This window comes from Meles meles, chromosome 5 (genome assembly GCF_922984935.1).
Source record: "Meles meles chromosome 5, mMelMel3.1 paternal haplotype, whole genome shotgun sequence".
NCBI lineage: Eukaryota > Metazoa > Chordata > Mammalia > Carnivora > Mustelidae > Meles > Meles meles.
This window is the reverse complement of record NC_060070.1, coordinates 22,283,165-22,302,486: the sequence shown is the minus strand read 5'-3', so window position 1 is coordinate 22,302,486 and position 19,322 is coordinate 22,283,165. Positions and strand designations below refer to the sequence as shown.

General features: G+C 38.4%; 1 protein-coding gene across 4 annotated transcripts in view; it reads right to left on the bottom strand.

Moving 5' to 3' along the window:
- CDK19 (cyclin dependent kinase 19) overlaps positions 1 to 19,322 on the bottom strand; it is a 172,505-nt gene that overhangs the window by 42,123 nt on the left and 111,060 nt on the right. For all 4 annotated transcript variants that reach the window (XM_046005666.1, XM_046005667.1, XM_046005668.1 and 1 more), the window contains 2 exons: positions 8,258 to 8,368; positions 5,844 to 5,984 (listed from right to left, as the gene is read on the bottom strand). In XM_046005666.1, coding sequence (XP_045861622.1) covers positions 5,844 to 5,984; positions 8,258 to 8,368 — 252 coding nt within the window. The remainder of the gene's footprint in view (positions 1 to 5,843; positions 5,985 to 8,257; positions 8,369 to 19,322) is intronic.

The window sequence follows — 19,322 nt, the reverse complement described above, 5'->3', positions numbered from 1 at the left end:
ATGGTAAGCAGCATTTGACATGGTTCCCAATATACGCTCCCCCCTGCGCAGCACACACACTCTTGTGTAATCACTCCCCCCCACCCCGAGTGTGGGCTGCACAAATGACTTCTAGTGAATGGGAGACGGAAACAGTAATGGGATGTCCCTTCCATGATTCACTAACAGAACACTGTGACTTCCGTCTTGCTAACATACATTCTCTTGCCTTTTTGTTGGCTCAGTCTGGTGAAGAAAACTGCCATGTGCAGAAGCCTACATGGCAAAGAACCAAAGGAATCCTCCACCTATCAGCTCATGAGGAAATGAATCCTGCCAACAACCACGTGGACAAGATGCTTCCTAGTCAAGACTTGAGATGATGGCAATCTTTTAAGGAGATTCTGAAACAAAGAATCCAAATAAGACACACCGAGATTCCTGACCCACAGAAGCTGGGAGATGATAATTGTTGTTTAAACATATTAAAAGCAACTAAGTTTGGGGGCAATTTGTCATCCAGCAGTCGGTAACTAATACAGACTTAAAATATACACAGCCAACAGGTCATAAACAATTGAGAATGCTGTTGAAAATCAAGTATTCTGCCTGAACAAGCTGGTGTCACAAGGAAAAAAGTAACAAACCAAAACTATATAGCTCTCTGTCAGTTAGTATGACAAAGTATCCAGAGTCATATAGCTAGAATATCTATGATACCATTTTCTTTAATCAACTGAACTATATCTGACTCTAAGTATTGGCAAGTTCATTATTATTATTACTATTAACCTCTAATAGAACAAATAAGTTGTTAAGTCTGTAACCGAAGTGACTTTTTGACAATCCTAAAATGTTTAGTAGATGTTAACCAATAACTAAACTCAAAAGATTACTGGATACAAAATTATCTTCTCCTACAACTAGATCTTACAAAATTTCCATGTACCATGTTTGCAGATAATATAGTTACTTGTGCCCATAGACTTCAAAAGAGTACAAATTCACCCACTACTGTGAATGATAACTACCATTCAAACCTGAAGTTACAGAGTTTTAGGATGGGATGCCCACAAATATTTTTTTTAAGATTTTATTTATTTATTTGGCAGACAGAGATCATAAGTAGGCAGAGAGGCAGGCAGAGAGAGAGGGTGAAGCAGGCTCCCAGCCGAGCAGAGAGCCCAATTCGGGACTCCATCCTAGGGCCCTGAGATCATGACCTGAGCCACTGAGCACCCAGGTGCTCCCACAAATATTTTTTAAAAGACAGAGCAGGTCAGGGCCCTGGGGGGTTTACTCAGATCTTTCATTCCATAAAGACCTAGCACTATCATGTGTTAGGTACTGAGATATGAAAGTGACAGAGTTTAACTTATAGTTCAGTTTATGCCACTGATCCAGTAGGAATACTGAGAAACTAAGGAGCCATAAATCCTAACCACTCTATGACTTAGCTAGTATTTCTCTCTTTGCTAAAGAATAATAAGCAATTGCCAGATGCTTTGCTGAAATGCAATTCAAGTAACTTAAAACACAAACAATATACCAACACTAGGAATACAAAAATTAGTAAGATATGATCCTTGCTCCCCAGAAGCTCATAATTTTGAAAAAGGGATAAACTTTATCTTGGCGCCCTTCCAGCCTACCAGAATAGTCATCTAATAAAAGTGAGTCATCCTATATTTCATCTTCTTACTCTTAGCTATATCCTGCTGTAAAATTAAAATACATCTTTCTTCCCTTGGTGTTTACAAGTTCCAAATATTTATAGACTCATGTCTCTACTTCGCTGTCTCTCAGCCAAGATGAATATCTTTAGCTCCTCTCCTCCTTTCCTTTTAAAGCAATTCCTTAATATAAGTAATCTTTTTAGTGACTTTATTTAAATTCTCTATTTCTGTTTTAAATTCTGGGATCCAAATGACACAACTAAATACTATTTCAGATATGTAATCAATCACAATAAAAAACCCCACTCTTCTTTGATGATATAATGCCTCTGTTTGTAGAGTCCAAAACACTGATTTTTTTTTTATTTACTTTTTAAATTTGGGGGGTAATACTATTACATTGCAAATTTATATTTACTCTAATGCCTTTGATTGTATGGATCTTGCAGGTTTCTCACGTCAAATGAAAATTAAGAGATGGTACATACTCTGAAACAATTGTAACCAACAAATAGTATACGGCAAAATTTCTTACAATAGGAAATGAAGCATTAAAAAAAAACAACACTCCTGACTAAAATCACAACTCTATTAAAATAGGTTCACACACAAAAAAATTTTTCAAATGTCCCCATCATTTTTTTTTTAAGATTTTTATTTATTTATTTGACAGACAGAGATCACAAGTAGGCAGAGAGGCAGGCAGAGAGAGGGGTGGGGAAGCAGAGAGCCCGACCCATCCTGTTTTTAACACCACATTCATATTTGATATACTTCATATTTCTATACTGACTACAGAATACATCTAAAGTAAACAGACAATTTAAATCTTCTACTCCTAAAAGTACTTCGGCAGAACCATGACAATACGGTCCAAGTATCAAGATTCACGATCACTAACAAGAACTGAGCAGGCTGTCACATGGCAGAGTCCTACTGATTTAAAGTTTCAAATATTATTGGTTACCTACTTGAAGAAAAGAGGCATTCAGTGAATGCAAATTATGAATGTGCTATACAAGGTCAGAACCACATTCAGAATATATTTTTTTCAACATCATGCTATGGCTGAGGTAATAATAAGAGTGGCTTCTTTAATGGGAAAAAAAATATTCATTCTGGGAAAAAGTGTTCATTCTGTTGTTCTCAATTTTTTTTAGTTAACTCCACACCACATGCAAGGCTTGAACTTGCAACCCTGAGATCAAGAGTTGCATGCACTACCCACTGAGCCAGCCAGGCGCCCCTGCTGCTTGCAAACTTTTAGTACTTAAGAACAAACTCCCAGGGTCACTGGGTGGCTCAGTCAGTTAAGCATCTGCCTTAGGCTCAGGTCATGATCCCAGGGTCCTGGGATGGAGTCCCACATCAGCCTCCCTGCTCAGGCAGGGAGCCTACTTCTCCCCTGCTTGTGCTCTCTCTCTCTCTGTGTCAAATAAATAAAGAAATCTTGAAAAATAAATAAATAAAATCTCCTGATATCTGGCTTCCTTGATCAGGTTCTAACCAGTATCTTTCTGGTCTTAACCACATACTACCACAATTTAGCTTATCCATATTGGAATCAGACCGAATTCCATACTCTTTCTGGGACAATTCAAGAGCTTTCTCCCCTCAGAAGTTTTTACACCCAGCACTCCCTTAGGTTACCCTCTTCTCTCAAATCTCTACTTACGATATCAGTATAGCCGAGAGGTCTTAGGTGCCAGACTCAAGCTTCGCTTCCTCAAGTCTCTATTTCGATTCTACTTATCCTTCAATGTCTAGCTCACGTGGCAGTTCTGTGAAGCTTTCCTTTCTCCCTCCGCCCCTCACAGCCTCTTCTAACCTTGAGGAGCATTTAGTCTGTGCCTGTCCCATAGCCACGATCACATTCTTTCTCCTCTAGTTTACAGCACAGCTGTTTGTGCCCATGGCAGATTTCTTCTCTCAGAGTAAAGTCCTGAGGAGAAGCTCTTCCACGCAGTCATCTCTGTACTGTCCCCATCCCTCATGCTTTAAACATACAAGGTAATAATAAGTGTTTATTATAGACAGTGTGTCGAAATATATAAATACGTTACTTGATCCAAAAGCATACCATAATAATCAGTATTCTTACTCACATTCACTCACTGAGGAAATATTTACTCAGTACCTGTTGTGTACTCAGGTACTACTAGCATGCCAAAATGAATCATAGACCCCGCTCTCTCAAGAAGTATATGGTCTAGAAGATGTTCTAGGGTACCTATATATACTGCTACCATACTAACAGATAAGCATCATAAGAGAAATAAAGAAACACAACAGCAACCAGCAAGAAGGAAAGATTATTTCCAAGTAGGAATGGATACGAGGGTAAGTTTTAACATTTGTCCAAGTCCTCAAAGACAGGTAGTATTTGAATATGAAGAGATGGGGTAATAAGTAAAGGCCATTGAAGCAGGAAATCTCCGGACACAGGGAACAATCAAGGGTTTAATGGTACAGTGTAAATGAAAGATGACAGGGATAAAGAAAAATTCTAAAGGCAGTTGGAGCTATATCTGTTAGGACCTTGAAAGCCCAATAAGGAATTAGAGCTTCAGTCTGCAAGCAATGAGGAACTATTTCAATGTTCTTGAACAGGGGCTATGTAGTTATTTAGAAGGTCCAAAGCGGACAGAAGGGAAAGAGACTGCAAGGAGACAAGTTGAGAGGCTAGTACTATCCTTCAAAGAAGAGATAATAAAGGCCTGAACTGGGAATGAGGCACTAGGGATGGAAATGGCCAAATGGAAGAGATATTTTAGAGGTGAAACCAACAACACTAGGCAAGGTCTAGATGTATAGTGCAAGGGTCTACAGGGGTAAAAGAACCTTCTAGGTTGAGAGGAGGGTGATCCCATAAATAAAATAGACATGAAAGCAGCAGCAAACCAACTAGGAGAAAACTGACTCCTAGTCATACTGAGTTTTAGTACAGGTGGATACTCACGTGACAAGATCAGAAATAAAATCTGTTAATCTATGCCATTCAGAATAAAATATACAACTTTGTGAAAAAAGAGAAGAGTTGAAATTAATCTTCAATAAAAGATTCTGATCAGTGATTCAAACATGATCATTAACTCAAAAATAACTCACATCAGTTATATTAAGCACACAGCAAATTAGTATCAAAAAAACCATTTATGAAGAAGGTTTTGAACTGGAATGACCTCATGTACCCATGTAAAAATGTGCTTATTTTATGGTTTATAGTAAAATGAGCAGGTGAAAGTCTTTGGGAACAGTTCAAACTTATGAGGTGAAATGCATCTATTGAATTGGGAAGTCCATCTCTGTGGTTACCGTCATTGGGCTTCAACTTAACTTCAATGTAACAGCAAGAGATGGTCAAGTCAGACAGCAAGGGGTACTAACTAGATGTCCTTGTGTATTCATTCCTCTCTATAACAAATACCTCTCCTCAATTAGTAAAACTGAGTCGACCTAGGTTTATCCCTACCATATCCCTAGAATTGCCAAAAGCCTAAGAAATAATAATCATGGAACCACTTTTTTGAGGAGAGTTGGAGAATAAAACTTCCAATTATAAACTCATGGGTATTACAACTATTCAGTAACCATGTTTTCTCTCGAACAAACAAAAAAGATCTCACCAACATAAACTAACGTGACAATAATGCAAAGATAACCAGAATTTGACATTAAAAAATGTTTGATACATGTGTACTGAAAAAAAGTAAAAACAAACATTTGATTTGTTGATAATACTGATAACATTTATTGATAATACTGATAACATTCTGTTCACTGGATGCAATGTCATTATCTCAACTTAGTGCTTAAGGAAAAAAAACAATGAGAACTCAATCTTTAATTATTAATGTTTTTACTAATAATGAGCAATAATATAAAAAAAAAGGATTGAAAGGTACTTATTTCACATATGACTATTCCATTAAGATTATACCGATCATCTGTTGAAAACCACACATTTTATAGCTATGCATTAATACAATGGAAGAACATACACCAAATATTCATAATGGTAATCTTTTAACTGTAGGCTTATGGGTGATTTTATTTCCTTCCCTTTTGCTTATATGTGTTTTCAAAATTTTCTACAATAATGTTTATAATAATTGCACTAAGAGGAAAAAATATTTTTTAAGAGAAGGTAAAAAATCGAATTGATCAATTTAAAAGAAACATACTTACCAGATCTCTGTGAAGCACCCAATTTGCATGGAGGTAATGGATACCATCAAGAATCTGGTAAAGTAATGATTTAACCATAGATCTTGGCAACTGCATGGGCTTTTTATTTGCTTTTGATGCACGGTGAAACTTAATAATATGCTAAAAATTTAAAAAAATAAAACATTCAAAATAATATATAGTATTTGCTAATATTTATATCAATAAAACACAAGTCTACAATAAACTCTCTACATTTAAAAATTACTTATTAAACGCCAATAATGACTCAAAGAAAAATAATTTGAATACTAAGGTCAACCAAATAGAACCTATATTGGTGGTCAGTCAACGTGACAATGTTATTGAGGGTATAATGACTAGATTTATTGAAACTATCAAGATTTTCATTAAATAAAACTAAAAGATAAAAAGCATTGATACTTAAAAGCCTACATAAAAATAGCACTAGTTGTATTCTCTATTGACAGAATGAAATACTAAAAAAAAAGAAGACCCTGTGAATCTTTACTGTTCTTTTTTTTTTTTTTTAAGGAAACTCCATGCCACACATGGGGCTGGAACTCACAACCCCGAGATCAAGAGTTGCAGGCTCTACTGACTGAGCCACCCAAATGCCCCTGTATCTTTACCATACTATAAAAAGTTAGCAATTAGAGCATTTGTGTAATGTCACTGACTCCATGTACATTTGAGGTCACTAGCTATATGTACATTTATTAGAAAGTTCTACCTTCTTTGGCACAGCATGAAATTAGGTTATATTCCTAGTAGTTAATATTAAATAGGAAATCACTAGGAAGGAGGAGGGAGAGAAAAATGGGAAATTCAATCCCACTGAAATAAATACAACTGTGTCAACATATTCATATGTTTATGTCCATATGCTATTTTGTAGGTCATGAAAACATTATAATGATAGGGAAGAAATGCTACCTGTCCTCCAAACCTGCATCTACATCTCCACCTCACCCCGATGCAAAACATAACATAATGGGTATTAAAGGCCATTTAAACCCCTATTAAACAACACTGGAACATTGCTCCACTAACTTTAAAATGGTCAGATGGCATGGAAAAATTTTAAGCTATTTACATAGCTTTCTTGCTTTTTTTATAAACTGTTCAACAATATGTACTAATACAATATGTATTAGTTAAAGAACTAATAGAAAATTAAGGTTTATACCATAGCAACAGTGTCCAATATATATGTACAGTATGAACGACACATATATAACTTCTACCTTCTTATAGCCACATCAAAAGAAAAAAAAAACAAGTAAAATTAACGTAATGTATTTTAACTAACACAGCATATTAAAAACATGATCATGTCAACATGTAGTCAATATAAAACATATTGATGAGACATTTTTCATTTTTTTCCTACTAAGTCTCCAAAAGTCAGTATATATTTTATATGTATAGCGTATCTCAATTTAGATCAGCTACACTTCCAGGGCTCAACAGGCACATGCGGCTGGGGGCCACCAAGTTACAAACAACAGGTCTACAGGACCTGATACTCCAACATGCTACATGTTTTTTCCCTCACATCACTGATATTCAAAATGGCAGGCGAGAATTCTACCCCTGAACCACCAATGCCTGATATTCATAATGAATGTTATCAAATAAACCTTGGGAGAAATATAAAGGATACAGAGAAATGGAGAAAACATAATTTTTATGAACAGCCATGAGAAAAATTCACTGGACATTCTTGTCAATATCCTATAATAGCGTACATTCTTAAAGTTCCTTCAAGACCTATAAGTCTGTTAAAGTTACTTCAAAACAGATGTGCCATATTTATAAATGACACACCATACTATGTTAAGTCAAAACTTAACTACCAAAAATTTGGACTTACTGCCAAGTCTGAATTTTTTTTACTTTTAGCAACTCCTTGGGTAAAATGTTTAAATACCCTGATTTCGAACATAAAAAATTTGGAATTAGAGTTTTTGGCTAATGTTCATAAAACTATACATATATACTTCTATATAATTGGCAAAATGCTGCAAGAGACTGACCTTAACTTAGAAAGGGAAATTATTCACAAGTACATAACTGGTGAAATTTGAACTACTGTGTGTACCACAAAAGAAAGCAATTTTCACTACACATTATCAGTAAGCTGTCTTTGATGACTTGCCTAAAATTAGTCTCACACACATTAACACTTTTGAAGTGACATTTCTGAATGTTACAAATACCATCTTCTCAGTATATGACAGCGTTTATTGCTTGAGTTCTCTTAAATCTGCATTTGCATTGAATACTTATTTTAAACTCTGGTCAACAAAGCAAGTTTTCCTTCACGTGCATTAGCAATACGCAACATTACATACATCTGTTTCTCCGTACCTAGATGAACAGTCCTAAAAATAAAGCGAGTTGAGACTTACCCACAAGTCATGTTCCGCATAATCAAAGAGCAGCCACACCTTCCTGTCACTGTGAGAAAGGAACACCTTCTGCAAGGCGATCACGTTAGGGTGCTTCAATTCTCGCAAAAGCTGAATGCAAGAGGAAGAGAGGGGGTCACTCTCTTGTTCGCAAGCAGGGGGAAATGATGCATTTTCTAGTGAAATCTTTGAAAATTCAGACAATCCAGATAAGCAAAATGAAAGAAAAAAGAAATCCCTCCTCTGAGATAAGCTCTGCCCTCTCTTGGTGCATACCCTTCAAATTCTTTTTCCACGTGTATGTGTGTGTTTTCAAAATGGGATCATTTTAAACAGTAAAATGTGTAAAACAGTAAACAAAAGTAAATATCGTATCATGAAGTAATTAAATATAATTTGGAATGTGCCTTTTTTTTTCTTTTTTACAATTGAGGGGCAGGAATCATGTATTAATTCTGGTTTTTTCTACCCTAGCACAGTAGGTACTCAGTAAATACGTGACAAAAGAAGGGAAGAGATTTAACAATCTCCATACTTACCCATGCCTAGAACACGTGTTTGAGGTGTTTTAGAAAAGCAGTTGAGTATAAGATAATGACTCTCATTCCCACTGATTAAAAAAAAAAAAAAATGGTGTGGAGAAGAGGTCCCATAAATATAGAGAATAAGGAATAGGCTCTCACAGAGTAGAAGCTGGACCCTGATAATAAGAAGAAAATCATAAGAAGACAGACCAGATCCGCAAGTGAAACCTTAGCCCTTGGCACATACCAGGCAGCTGCTTGATAAATTACTTAGCAACAACTTTCGCTGTTGGAGGGCAAAGCCTTATAAACACGCCTGCCTCGGGCGTTCCTTAACCAGGGCTCAGATTTAACACTAACATGCTCAACTTGCTATTTTGAATGTCTTTTAAACGTAAAACTCTGTGGGAGATACAGAAAGAGGGAATAAAATTTCTACTGAATACTTTTTGTGTATAGGATGATTAGATATACATGCTTTTCTCTCATTTAAATCTTCTAACAAATCCTCTGATCCACATGGAACCTGAGGGCCAGTGTTATAAAAATAACTTGACCAAAACCAAACATCTAGAAAGAAAAGCCATTTGGTTTAAAGAGATCTGCCTAACTCCAAAGTCCATGCTTTGTGCACTATGGCTAAAGCCCTTGTCTTCATTTCCTACAGTGTAACAGGCAACACAGACATACAAATCGATCAATGAGGCAAGAGAAAAATTGTTTACCCATTTTAATAACTTTATTATTTTTTTTTTCCTAAGTGCCTGAGCTGGAATCCTGTTAAAAAAAAAAAAAAAAAAAAAGTCCTGGGGGGGCACCTGGGTGGCTCAGTGGGTTAAGCCTCTGCCTTCAGCTCAGGTCATGATCTTAGGGTCCTAGGATCGAGCCCCGCATCAGGCTCTCTGCTCAGCAAGGAGCCTGCTTCCCCCTCTCTCTGCCGGCCTCTGCCTACTTGTGATCTCTCTCTCTGTGTCAAATAAATAAAATCTTTTTTAAAAAATTGTGTGAATTCCATCTCTGGAACTTTTATAAATTATTTCCCAGTTGCTGAATTCTTTACAACTTTCAATGCTGTTTCCCAGTCCTTCAATTCTCTGTTTGGCTCTGTCCTTTAGCTTTTTCTCTTGGCCTGCCCTTTGACCACCTTGCTGGAAGGTGGCGCTCTACCAGGTATAATTTGGGCATGGTTCCCGGATAGGACTCCACAGGATCTCCCTCAAGCCACCTGCCCCAGAACACAGCTAAGAAGCAAGGGTTAGGATGGGCTGGGCTGCCCTGAGACACACTTCTACTTTGCACAGTCAGCCTCAGGGTTCTATGCACATTTCCTACTTGATCTAGGTGGGAAAGGACAGCTGGAAAGAAATGTCCAGGGAAGATATAATAGTCCTACTCCCTTGGTGAGCAGGGAGGGCAGGGGGCCATTAGGCGAGTGTTCGGCTATCGGCTGCTGCCTCTGCTCCCATTGCCTAAGAAAGGTGAAACAATCCTGCCTCTTGCTTCAGATGCAAATGTTAGACATGATATGCCCCTAATCAGCGACTGTATCAGAGAAAGTGGGGGGATGCAGAACTATACCCAGACAGTTTTCCTGGTTTTGAATGGTTTAGGCTCCTAGACTCAGTGGGTTAATGCTTAATGACCCTATTTACCATGGTCAACCTTCAAGCACTTGGACCCTGGTGAGAGGCCCTCCTGCAGAAGCAATGTCTCTCCCCTCTCTTTCTGACACTTGGTATTAATGAACTTAGAGAGTTTGGCTCTTTGAAGTCTCTACCCAAAATGCGTTCTCTTTGTTGCCTGCAGTGGAAGGGAGGTGAAACTCACTTCTGCATCTACACCAGGCTCTGACTCGTCCGAGGGGAAGGAAGGTCACATGCAGCAATATTTCATCCATATATCTAAAAATTTACGTTTGGGGCGCCTGGGTGGCTCAGTGGGTTAAAGACTCTGCCTTGGGCTCAGGTCATGCTCCCAGGGTCCTGGGATCGAGCCCCGCATCAGGCTCTCTGCTCAGCGGGTAGCATGCTTCCTCTTCTCTCTCTCTGCCTGCCTCTCTGCCTACCTGTGATCTCTGTCAAATGAATACATAAACTCTTTTAAAAAAAAAAAAATAAAAATAAAAATTTATGTTTTCTGTGACTACAAATTGGTGATCCCTCTACAATGCAAACAATTTAGCTCCCACGTTTAAACATTATTTTGAATAGGTAATACATTTACATGGTCCAAAAATCAAAAGTACATAAAAGGATATACATTGAGATGTCTCATGACCATGCCTGCCCCTGGTGACCACAGTCCTCTTCACCTGCCAGAACTAACAACTTTTATTAGTTAATCCTTCCGGTGTTTTTTTATGCCAATAAAAGCAAATATGAATATATATTTTTATCTGTCCTTATTTACTCAAAAGATAGCACTTAACTTTTTTTCAATATAATCTATCCTAGAAATTCCCTCCACTATCAATATACAATATTAGTAGGTAGAAATCTTTCTTTTTCTTTATTATATCAGCAATGTATTTCTAAGTCTTTTCCTTTCTAGTTCTTTTTTTTTTTATTGTGGTCAAGTGTGCATAACATAAATTTACCATGTTAACCATTTTAAGTGTACCGTTATCCTTTGATACTCATTTTGCAGAAATATCTCACTTGTACTAACATGAAGCTGTTACAGTCTTTATTCATTCAAGTAAGGTAAGGGGTAAGACAAAGGCCAAGTAACGGGGAGCCTTGTAAGCCATGCGGAAGTATCCAATTCCCACACTTTGACTATCTCCTGTGCATGTCTCATGGTCAGGTCACCGAACGAGGAAGTCTAAGGGTGATGGAGTTTAAGACGACTCCCAGATTTGGCTTCACAGAATCATCTGTATTTCAGGTGTATCTATATTAGTATATTTTCATACTGTTTTAACTGTTTAAACTGCCCCCCATTAAACCTCGAGAACAATGTTTAGTGTATCCCTGGATCCCCAGGGGTGAACACAGAGCCCGGCACAGAGAAGAAGCCCTGTTTTTAGTGATCTCATCTAGCTGGAGGGCTTTCAATGTCACCTGTGTGCATGAACTCCCAAATGTTTTTCTCTAGCCTGCATATCTTCCCTGAACTCCAGCGATGTGTATCCAACCGGAACAACATCTCCACTTGAATGTCTAAGGACCCACACTGAGGTGGTGATCTCCACCTCCCCTGTCCTCTGCCCCAGCTGCTCTTTCCCCCAGTTCAGTTCATAGCAGCCTCATCATTCCAGTGACTCAGGTAAACAACTTCATCTACTTTAACTCTCTTCACAATGGCCCCTTCTCAGCGAGTCTTTCCTGGTTCTTCTATTTGAAATTATAACCACCCTCTGCACCTTTATTTTTCTGCAAAGCACTATCACTGTCGGGAATATTACAGCTTTATATTCCTTATCTATAATTCTAAAGAGCTCAGAAAACAAAGGCTTCTAGGAACTCATGTAGGAAAAAAAAAATTTAACGTCAATGAAAAAAAATACACTGTCAAGGGCACACCCTTTCAGGTTATCAGATTCTGATTCTACAGAAGCTATTTTACAATTCTGTTACGTTAGAGACAACTGATAACAATGCAGGATAATTCTTGTCTATACACGTGCAAACTGTCCTGTCCAGGAGTTTCACAGACTTCCCTCTCCCATTATGGAAAAGGCGAGTTCTGCCTCAATTTGCCCATCATTTTAATATTCCTGATCTATAAATATGTCTAAGAATTCTCCTCTGAAAGGGCTATACCATCTACTGGTTTCCTTCATTTAACAAGTTAAAGAAAATCTTCAAATGTGTTCCTTTTATATTTGTGTCATATCATAATTCTACCTTTTTGGAAAACTATCCTTTGATACTCGTTTTGCAGAAATATCTCACACTAATGTGAAGCTGTTACAGTCTTTATTCATCCAAGTGTGAATGATCATACTTCTATACTAAAGAATATTAACAGGTTTGATTACTGCTTCCCTGGGTGCTAGGTAACATAATATATATACCATATTATCTTTCTAAAATCTTTTTAAATTTTTTGACTCTAAAACACATCTGGTTCCTGAAGCTTCATTTAAGGATTTGGGGGCCTAGGTATTGTTTATTTATCTTGTTTATTGTCTGTCTCTCTCCATTAACCTATAAGCCCCATGAAGGCAAAGTTTTTGCTGGTTTTATATCCCCCGTGCTTAAAATGGTGCCTGGCACACAGTAAGCACTCAATAAATATTTGTCACAAGAATTAAATGTACTGAACTTACTGAACTTACCTAGTTCCTACAGAATAAACCAGTATTATTATTTACAGAATAAACCAGCTTGGAATATTATAAAACTTCGGTATCCTTCCAAAGGTGTTTTGAATGCTTTTGTTTTTAAAAAAGTGAATAGACTATGTCTAATATGGTTTTTCTAAGGATACTGACTTTCTGCAAGCTACATCTATTTTAAGCTTAAGAAGGAATAGTTCTCTCTACTAGTGCCCACACTACCAGAAGCAGAAGAGAGCTGCCTTGATGTGAAGAGCAGACACATAGCTCTTAATAGCTCAGGGTGAGGTATTTCAGCAACACAGAACCTGAAACGGAAAAGGGCGCTGCGAGAGTGTTTCCTGAAAGGACTACGAATGAAATAAGTGCTACAAAATTCTGAAGAAAATGCACACAGGAAAAGGGGACCGGGGGGATACACCTGAGGAGCAAAACAGAGATGAATCCCATCACTGGTTAATTTCAAGGCTAATTTGCTAACAGAAGGCTAGACCCTAAATAAAAGCCACACAAGAGTATATTCTCTACCCCGATTTACCAAAGCTGACAAACAAAAAAAAGGAAATTTCTCTACCACTCATTACTGAAGAAACGAATGTCCAATAATAAGAAAGCCAGTAAGTGAATTACGGTATATCCACATATTGTAGCCTCATGCATATGCCAAGAGTTTTTAAATACATGAGAAAAGACTTACACTATAATATTGTGATGTAATATAAAAAGGCTGCAAAATATTGACTGTCTATAAAATAAGAACTACATCAAAACATTAATACAGTATCAGGGTGCTGAGATTAGGTGTGATTTTTACTTCTATTTTTCTATTTTACAGTTTTCTAGAGTAAGCTCCTAAATTTAAAAACTTACTCTTACCATTTAAAAACTCACACACATGAAAAATAAAAATAAAAATAGGGGTGCCTGGCTGGCTCAGTGGGTTAAGGCTTCTGCCTTGGGCTCAGGTCATGATCCCAGGGTCCTGGGATCGAGCCCCACATCGGGCTCTCTGCTCAGCAGAGAGCCTGCTTCTCCCTCTCTCTCTGCCTGCCTCTCTGCCCACTTGTGATCTGTCTGTCAAATAAATAAATAAAATCTTAAAAATAATAATAAAAATAAAAACTCACACACATGTACACCCACCCACACACACACACACACACACCCTAGAGACAGTCCTTTCTCTCCAGAAAGATATGTTCTGCTAAGATAAGATACTGTCAAATTATCACAGTTTCTTATGTGATTGATCTGTAAAGGGAGTCAAAGAAAGAAGGAGATGGTCGTACTTATACTTTCCTTCATTCTTGGCAATATCAGATTTTATCAATGGACTTGAATTTCTTGTCACACAAATATTTGTTCAACGTGACATCATGCACCTACAGATATGCTTTAATCATATCTAAATAACAGTTAAACATAACGTGATTTTCCTGTGAAAATTCCACACTAAATGATAACACCTCCTGTGCAGATACTCAGAGTACTAACATTATCTCAAAGGAGCCTAATGAAGAATGTGCAACGAACATCCCAAGATTTTATCTGATCTTCCTTCAAGGGCATATTAGTGACTATAAAAAGTATCCAATTTTCACTATACCAAACATATAATAATTCAAAGTTACAATCCTAATCTTTTTTCTCTAAGGCACTATTTAGGATCCTGACTCACTTTGGGGAGGCTTGGGCTAAACTACCTAAGAACCCATCCTTACTTTTATACATACATCCTTCTGGGGGAGGGGGCTATGGACATTGGGGAGGGTATGTGCTATCGTGAGTGCTGTGAAGTGTGTAAACCTGGCGATTCACAGACCTGTACCCCTGGAGTTAAAAATACATTATTTGTTTATTAAAAAAAAAAAAATTGGAAGGGGAGGCGAACCATAAGAGACTATGGACTCTGAAAAACAACCTGAGGGTTTTGAAGGGTCAGGGGTGGGAGGTTGGGGAAACAGGTGGTGGGTAATAGGGAGGGCACGTTTTGCATGGAGAACTGGGTGTTGTGCAAAAACAATGAATACTGTTACGCTGAAAAAATAAATAAAATGGAAAAAAAAATTAAAATATACATACATCCTTCTTTCCCTCTTATCCCCTCTTTCTGTTCTTCAAGTCTCTGATGCCCCCATGGGTTCCAGATTCCTCTTTTAGGGTATCTGAGTGGAAAGGGTCCTCTTATACTTCAATAACTCACTTATCTCAAAGTAGATTCAATTTTTAATTCTTTTTCTTTTAAAGAGAGGGAGAGAGAGAGGTGGGGGGAGGGGCAGAGGGAGAGAATCTTAAGCAGGCTCCATACCCAGTGCAGAGTCCGACACAGGGCTCAATCTCACAACCCTTAGATCGTGACCTGAGCCGAAATCAAGAATCGGACACTTAACTAACTGAGCCACCAGGCTCCCCTCATTTTGCTGTTCTTATTTGATCTGTTGAAAGTAACCATATGATTCATTTGACTCTGGATCTTTCCCACAGTGAAAACGGCTTTACTTTAGGAAACACTGAATGTATCATTTTTTTAAGTGTATGACCCCCACCTCACACATACACAAAAAAGGAAGACAAATGAAGCAGTTTATCTTATGGCAAAGAGGGCACTCTAAGATGCCACAGTATTCCTAAACTGAAATCTAAGAGTTAGCATTTTGAAATCTGCCATGCCCACATCTGTGACAGCAGCCCTTTCGGAAGCTGGTCTTTGCAAGAACGTGGATGCATTATAACCTTCCAGCAGGTGGCACTCATACTCTGAAAAGGGGTCTACAAACCAGTAGCCCAGCTCTGGTTCCAGGTGGCCCTAAATTATTTGGCTTCATTTTACTCTAGGGACGCTGCTCAGGTACCAGTCGTAAGCTTCAGGAAGGTCGGAGCTCCCACCGCCACAAAGCAGAGGTGACAGTGAAGCAGCAGGCCTAATGCAAAAGTACGGGTTTTAGGATTCAGAGATCTGAGTTTGAGTCCTGATTTAGTAAATGTATGATATAAAGCAGGTTGATTTCAAGACCCCTCTGGGCCTCATGGAATAATGAATACCTACTGCCAAACACAAACACAGGATCTATAAGAATTAAATGAATATAACTACATTGACTGTGTAACACAATGCGTAGGACATATTAAGTACTTGATACATTATAGTTATTACTCTTATTAATTACCTCTTATTAACAAGACTGTGATTGTGGACTAAATGACATAATATATGCAGAATGCCTCCTGACATCTAAGTTCTTGGTGAATAACAGCTGTTATTGCCCGTATGCTTAAGTGGAAGAGATCCATCAGTCTGGACAGTCAGAGAACCTAATTAAAAGGAGATGTGGTGCTAGGGCACCTGGATGGCTCCTTAGGTTAAGTGCCTGCCTTTGACTTAGGTCATGATCCCAGGGTCCTGGGATCAAGCCCTGCTTCAGGCTCCTATCTCAGAAGCAGACCGTCCCCTGAGCAGGGAGCCTGATGCCAGGCGGTATATCCCAGGACCCCGGGATCATGACCTGAGCTGAAAGCAGATGACTATGAGTGTTTTATAAGCACTGCGAATAGAAAAAGTTTAAGTATGGAAAACAAAACCAATGCAAGTCAAAATAAAGAGTTTACAAAGTAAAACCTACGGGAACTGGAATTCCAAGGGCTTTCTGATTCAATGAGGGGTAATCAGAAAATCTTTTCTTGTTTCAATGCTCCTAGTTGAAAATCTTCTCTACCTTTGCAATTACTGAAACTAAATTTGTCTTTGACTCTGGACATTGTTTTAGAGTCTTGGGGTTTCAACAAATAAACTAACAAATGTTTATTTTCCTCTTATCTACCCTTCTGTTTTTGTCCTAGAAGTAAAAGGAGAGAGGGGGAAAATCTAATAAAAAAATTCCTTATTTAGATCCTTGCTTAAAAAGAAAAAAAAAAAAAAAAAAGGACTGTCTTACTCTCCATAATTCTGTCTCTGGTTCTCTTTTCCTTCTCTATTCTGCAGTCCCTCTTGACATCTTACTCATGTGTCTGAGGTTAGCTACTACTTTTATGGAGAATCCCAAATCCCAATCTCTATCTCTAATCTTGCCCCTAAACTCTGACATCAGTTTCCAACTATGCATATATACATCCACATGAAATCCCACTGCACCTGAAAATCCACAGATCCAAGACAGAACGTCACTTGCCCACCTCTACCTCTTAGTGTGACCACTATTCCTGCAGTTACACTAATATTTCCTCATCAATAAGGTAGGCTCAAAACTTATAATCAATCAGTGTTCAGCCACTGAACAAGTAATACTCTGCCTCCCCCTTATCACTCATGAATTCTCATCTTTACACATGTGCTCCTGTCTCTGCCTGGAAAGATCTTCCCTATCCTCTTTGTCTGATGAACGCCTACTTGCCGTTTTAGAAAGGCAGAGTCCTTTCTAAAGGACAAAGGAGGAATTTATCACTGATTCTAAGAAGTCTTCCCAGAAACTCCTAGTCAGAACTGGGTATCTCTTTTCTGTTTCCATCCATTCTGTATTTCTTGTTAACACACCACTAATGAAATAAAATCATGATGTAGTTTAATTCTCTATCTCCCTTAACAGATTTAAGGTCCTGGAGTACAGGGACTATGTCTTCTATCTCTGTCTACATTTCCGTTGTCTTGAACAAGCCAGACACATGGTAGGTGTTCAACAAATGCTAGATGAATTAACGAATGATTATGTAATGCCTATCTCTTCTATTTTTTTTTTATTTTTTAAGATCTTTTTACTTATTTGAGAGAGAAAGAAAAGCACACGAGTAGGGAGGGGAAGAGCAGAGGGAGAAGCAGACTCCCCACCAAGCAGGGAGCCCAATGCAGGGCTGGATCCCAGGACTTTGAGATCATGACCTGAGCCAAACGTAGATGCTTAACCGACTGAGCCACCCAGGCATCCCTCTCCTATTTCTTCTAATACATTCTATGCACTGATATCAGAATATCTTCCTAAAATAAAATGTCTGATAATGTTAACTCTCCCATTCCAAAAATCTTAAATGACTTCAAAGTTAAAACTCCTAAACACAACATTCAAAACCATCCACAACAAACGGGGGATGGAGTGCCGGAGGGAGCTGAGACTCAAGAAAAAAACTGCATTGTAAATAAGGCAGGTGGATAAGATCCAAATAAAGGAACAGCGAGCTTTTCCCTGATAAAGGGAGTGTGATCACTGCCATATGTTGTGGCCTTCACCATAAGGATATTCTCTATGCCATCATCAAGAATGGGCTCCCAAGGGACGCCTGGTGGCTTAGAGGTTTAAAGTCTCTGCCTTCAGCTCAGGTCATGATCCCAGGGTTCTGGGATCGAGCCCCGCTTCGGGCTCTCTGCTTAGTGGGAAGCCTGCTTCCTCCTCTCTCTGTCTGCCTGCCTCTCTGCCTACTTGTGATCTCTGTCTGTCAAATAAATAAATAAAATCTTTAAAAACAAAAAAAAGAATGGGCTCCCAAAGTCTCAGAATTCAGCCCATTACCCAATATCTCCCACAAAGCCTTGCCCTAAGACATGCAGATGAGGCAGAAGTATGATAGAAAATACCCTGCAGTTAGCAATGACAAAGAAAGAAAAAAAAGTCAAAATTCCTTAATAAACATGAGCCCCTAGCCTGTTGCAGGCACAGGTAGCCTCGGGTTAAGTTTACCACGTAATAGAGACCAAAGAGGAGAAAGAGTAAAGAAATAATTTTTAAATTGTAATTATGATGAAACTATTAAGAAAAATACAGAATATGCATACACAGCAAAGCTCACCTGCTCTGGGAAGTCAGAGAAGGTGCTCCTAAGGCAGTATGCTTGTTGGGAAGAGAACTGAGAAGCCCAGAGTCTCCACCATCCAGCAAGTGCACCCATGGTTACTCTCATCATGTCATGAAGACACCAACTCTAAGAACTCCTTCCCCAGAGCACACGGGTTGTTCAGTGGCCTCTGCCTTCCGCTTAGGTCATGATCTCAGGGTCCTGGGATGGAGCCCTACATCAGGCTCTCTACTCAGCAGGGAGTGTGCTCCCCTCCTCTCTCTGCCTACATCTCTGCCTACTTGTGATCTCTCCCTCTGTCAAGTAAATAAATAAAATCTTCCCCCCACCAAAAAAAAAAAGAACTCCTTCGCCATTCATCTTTTAGGAGGACATATCAAATGAAATTCTGACTTTATTCTAAATTTGCCATGGCAGACTTCTATCACTGTGTAACGGAGATGTGTCTTTTCTTTCCAGATGAATATTTATAAAACCACCT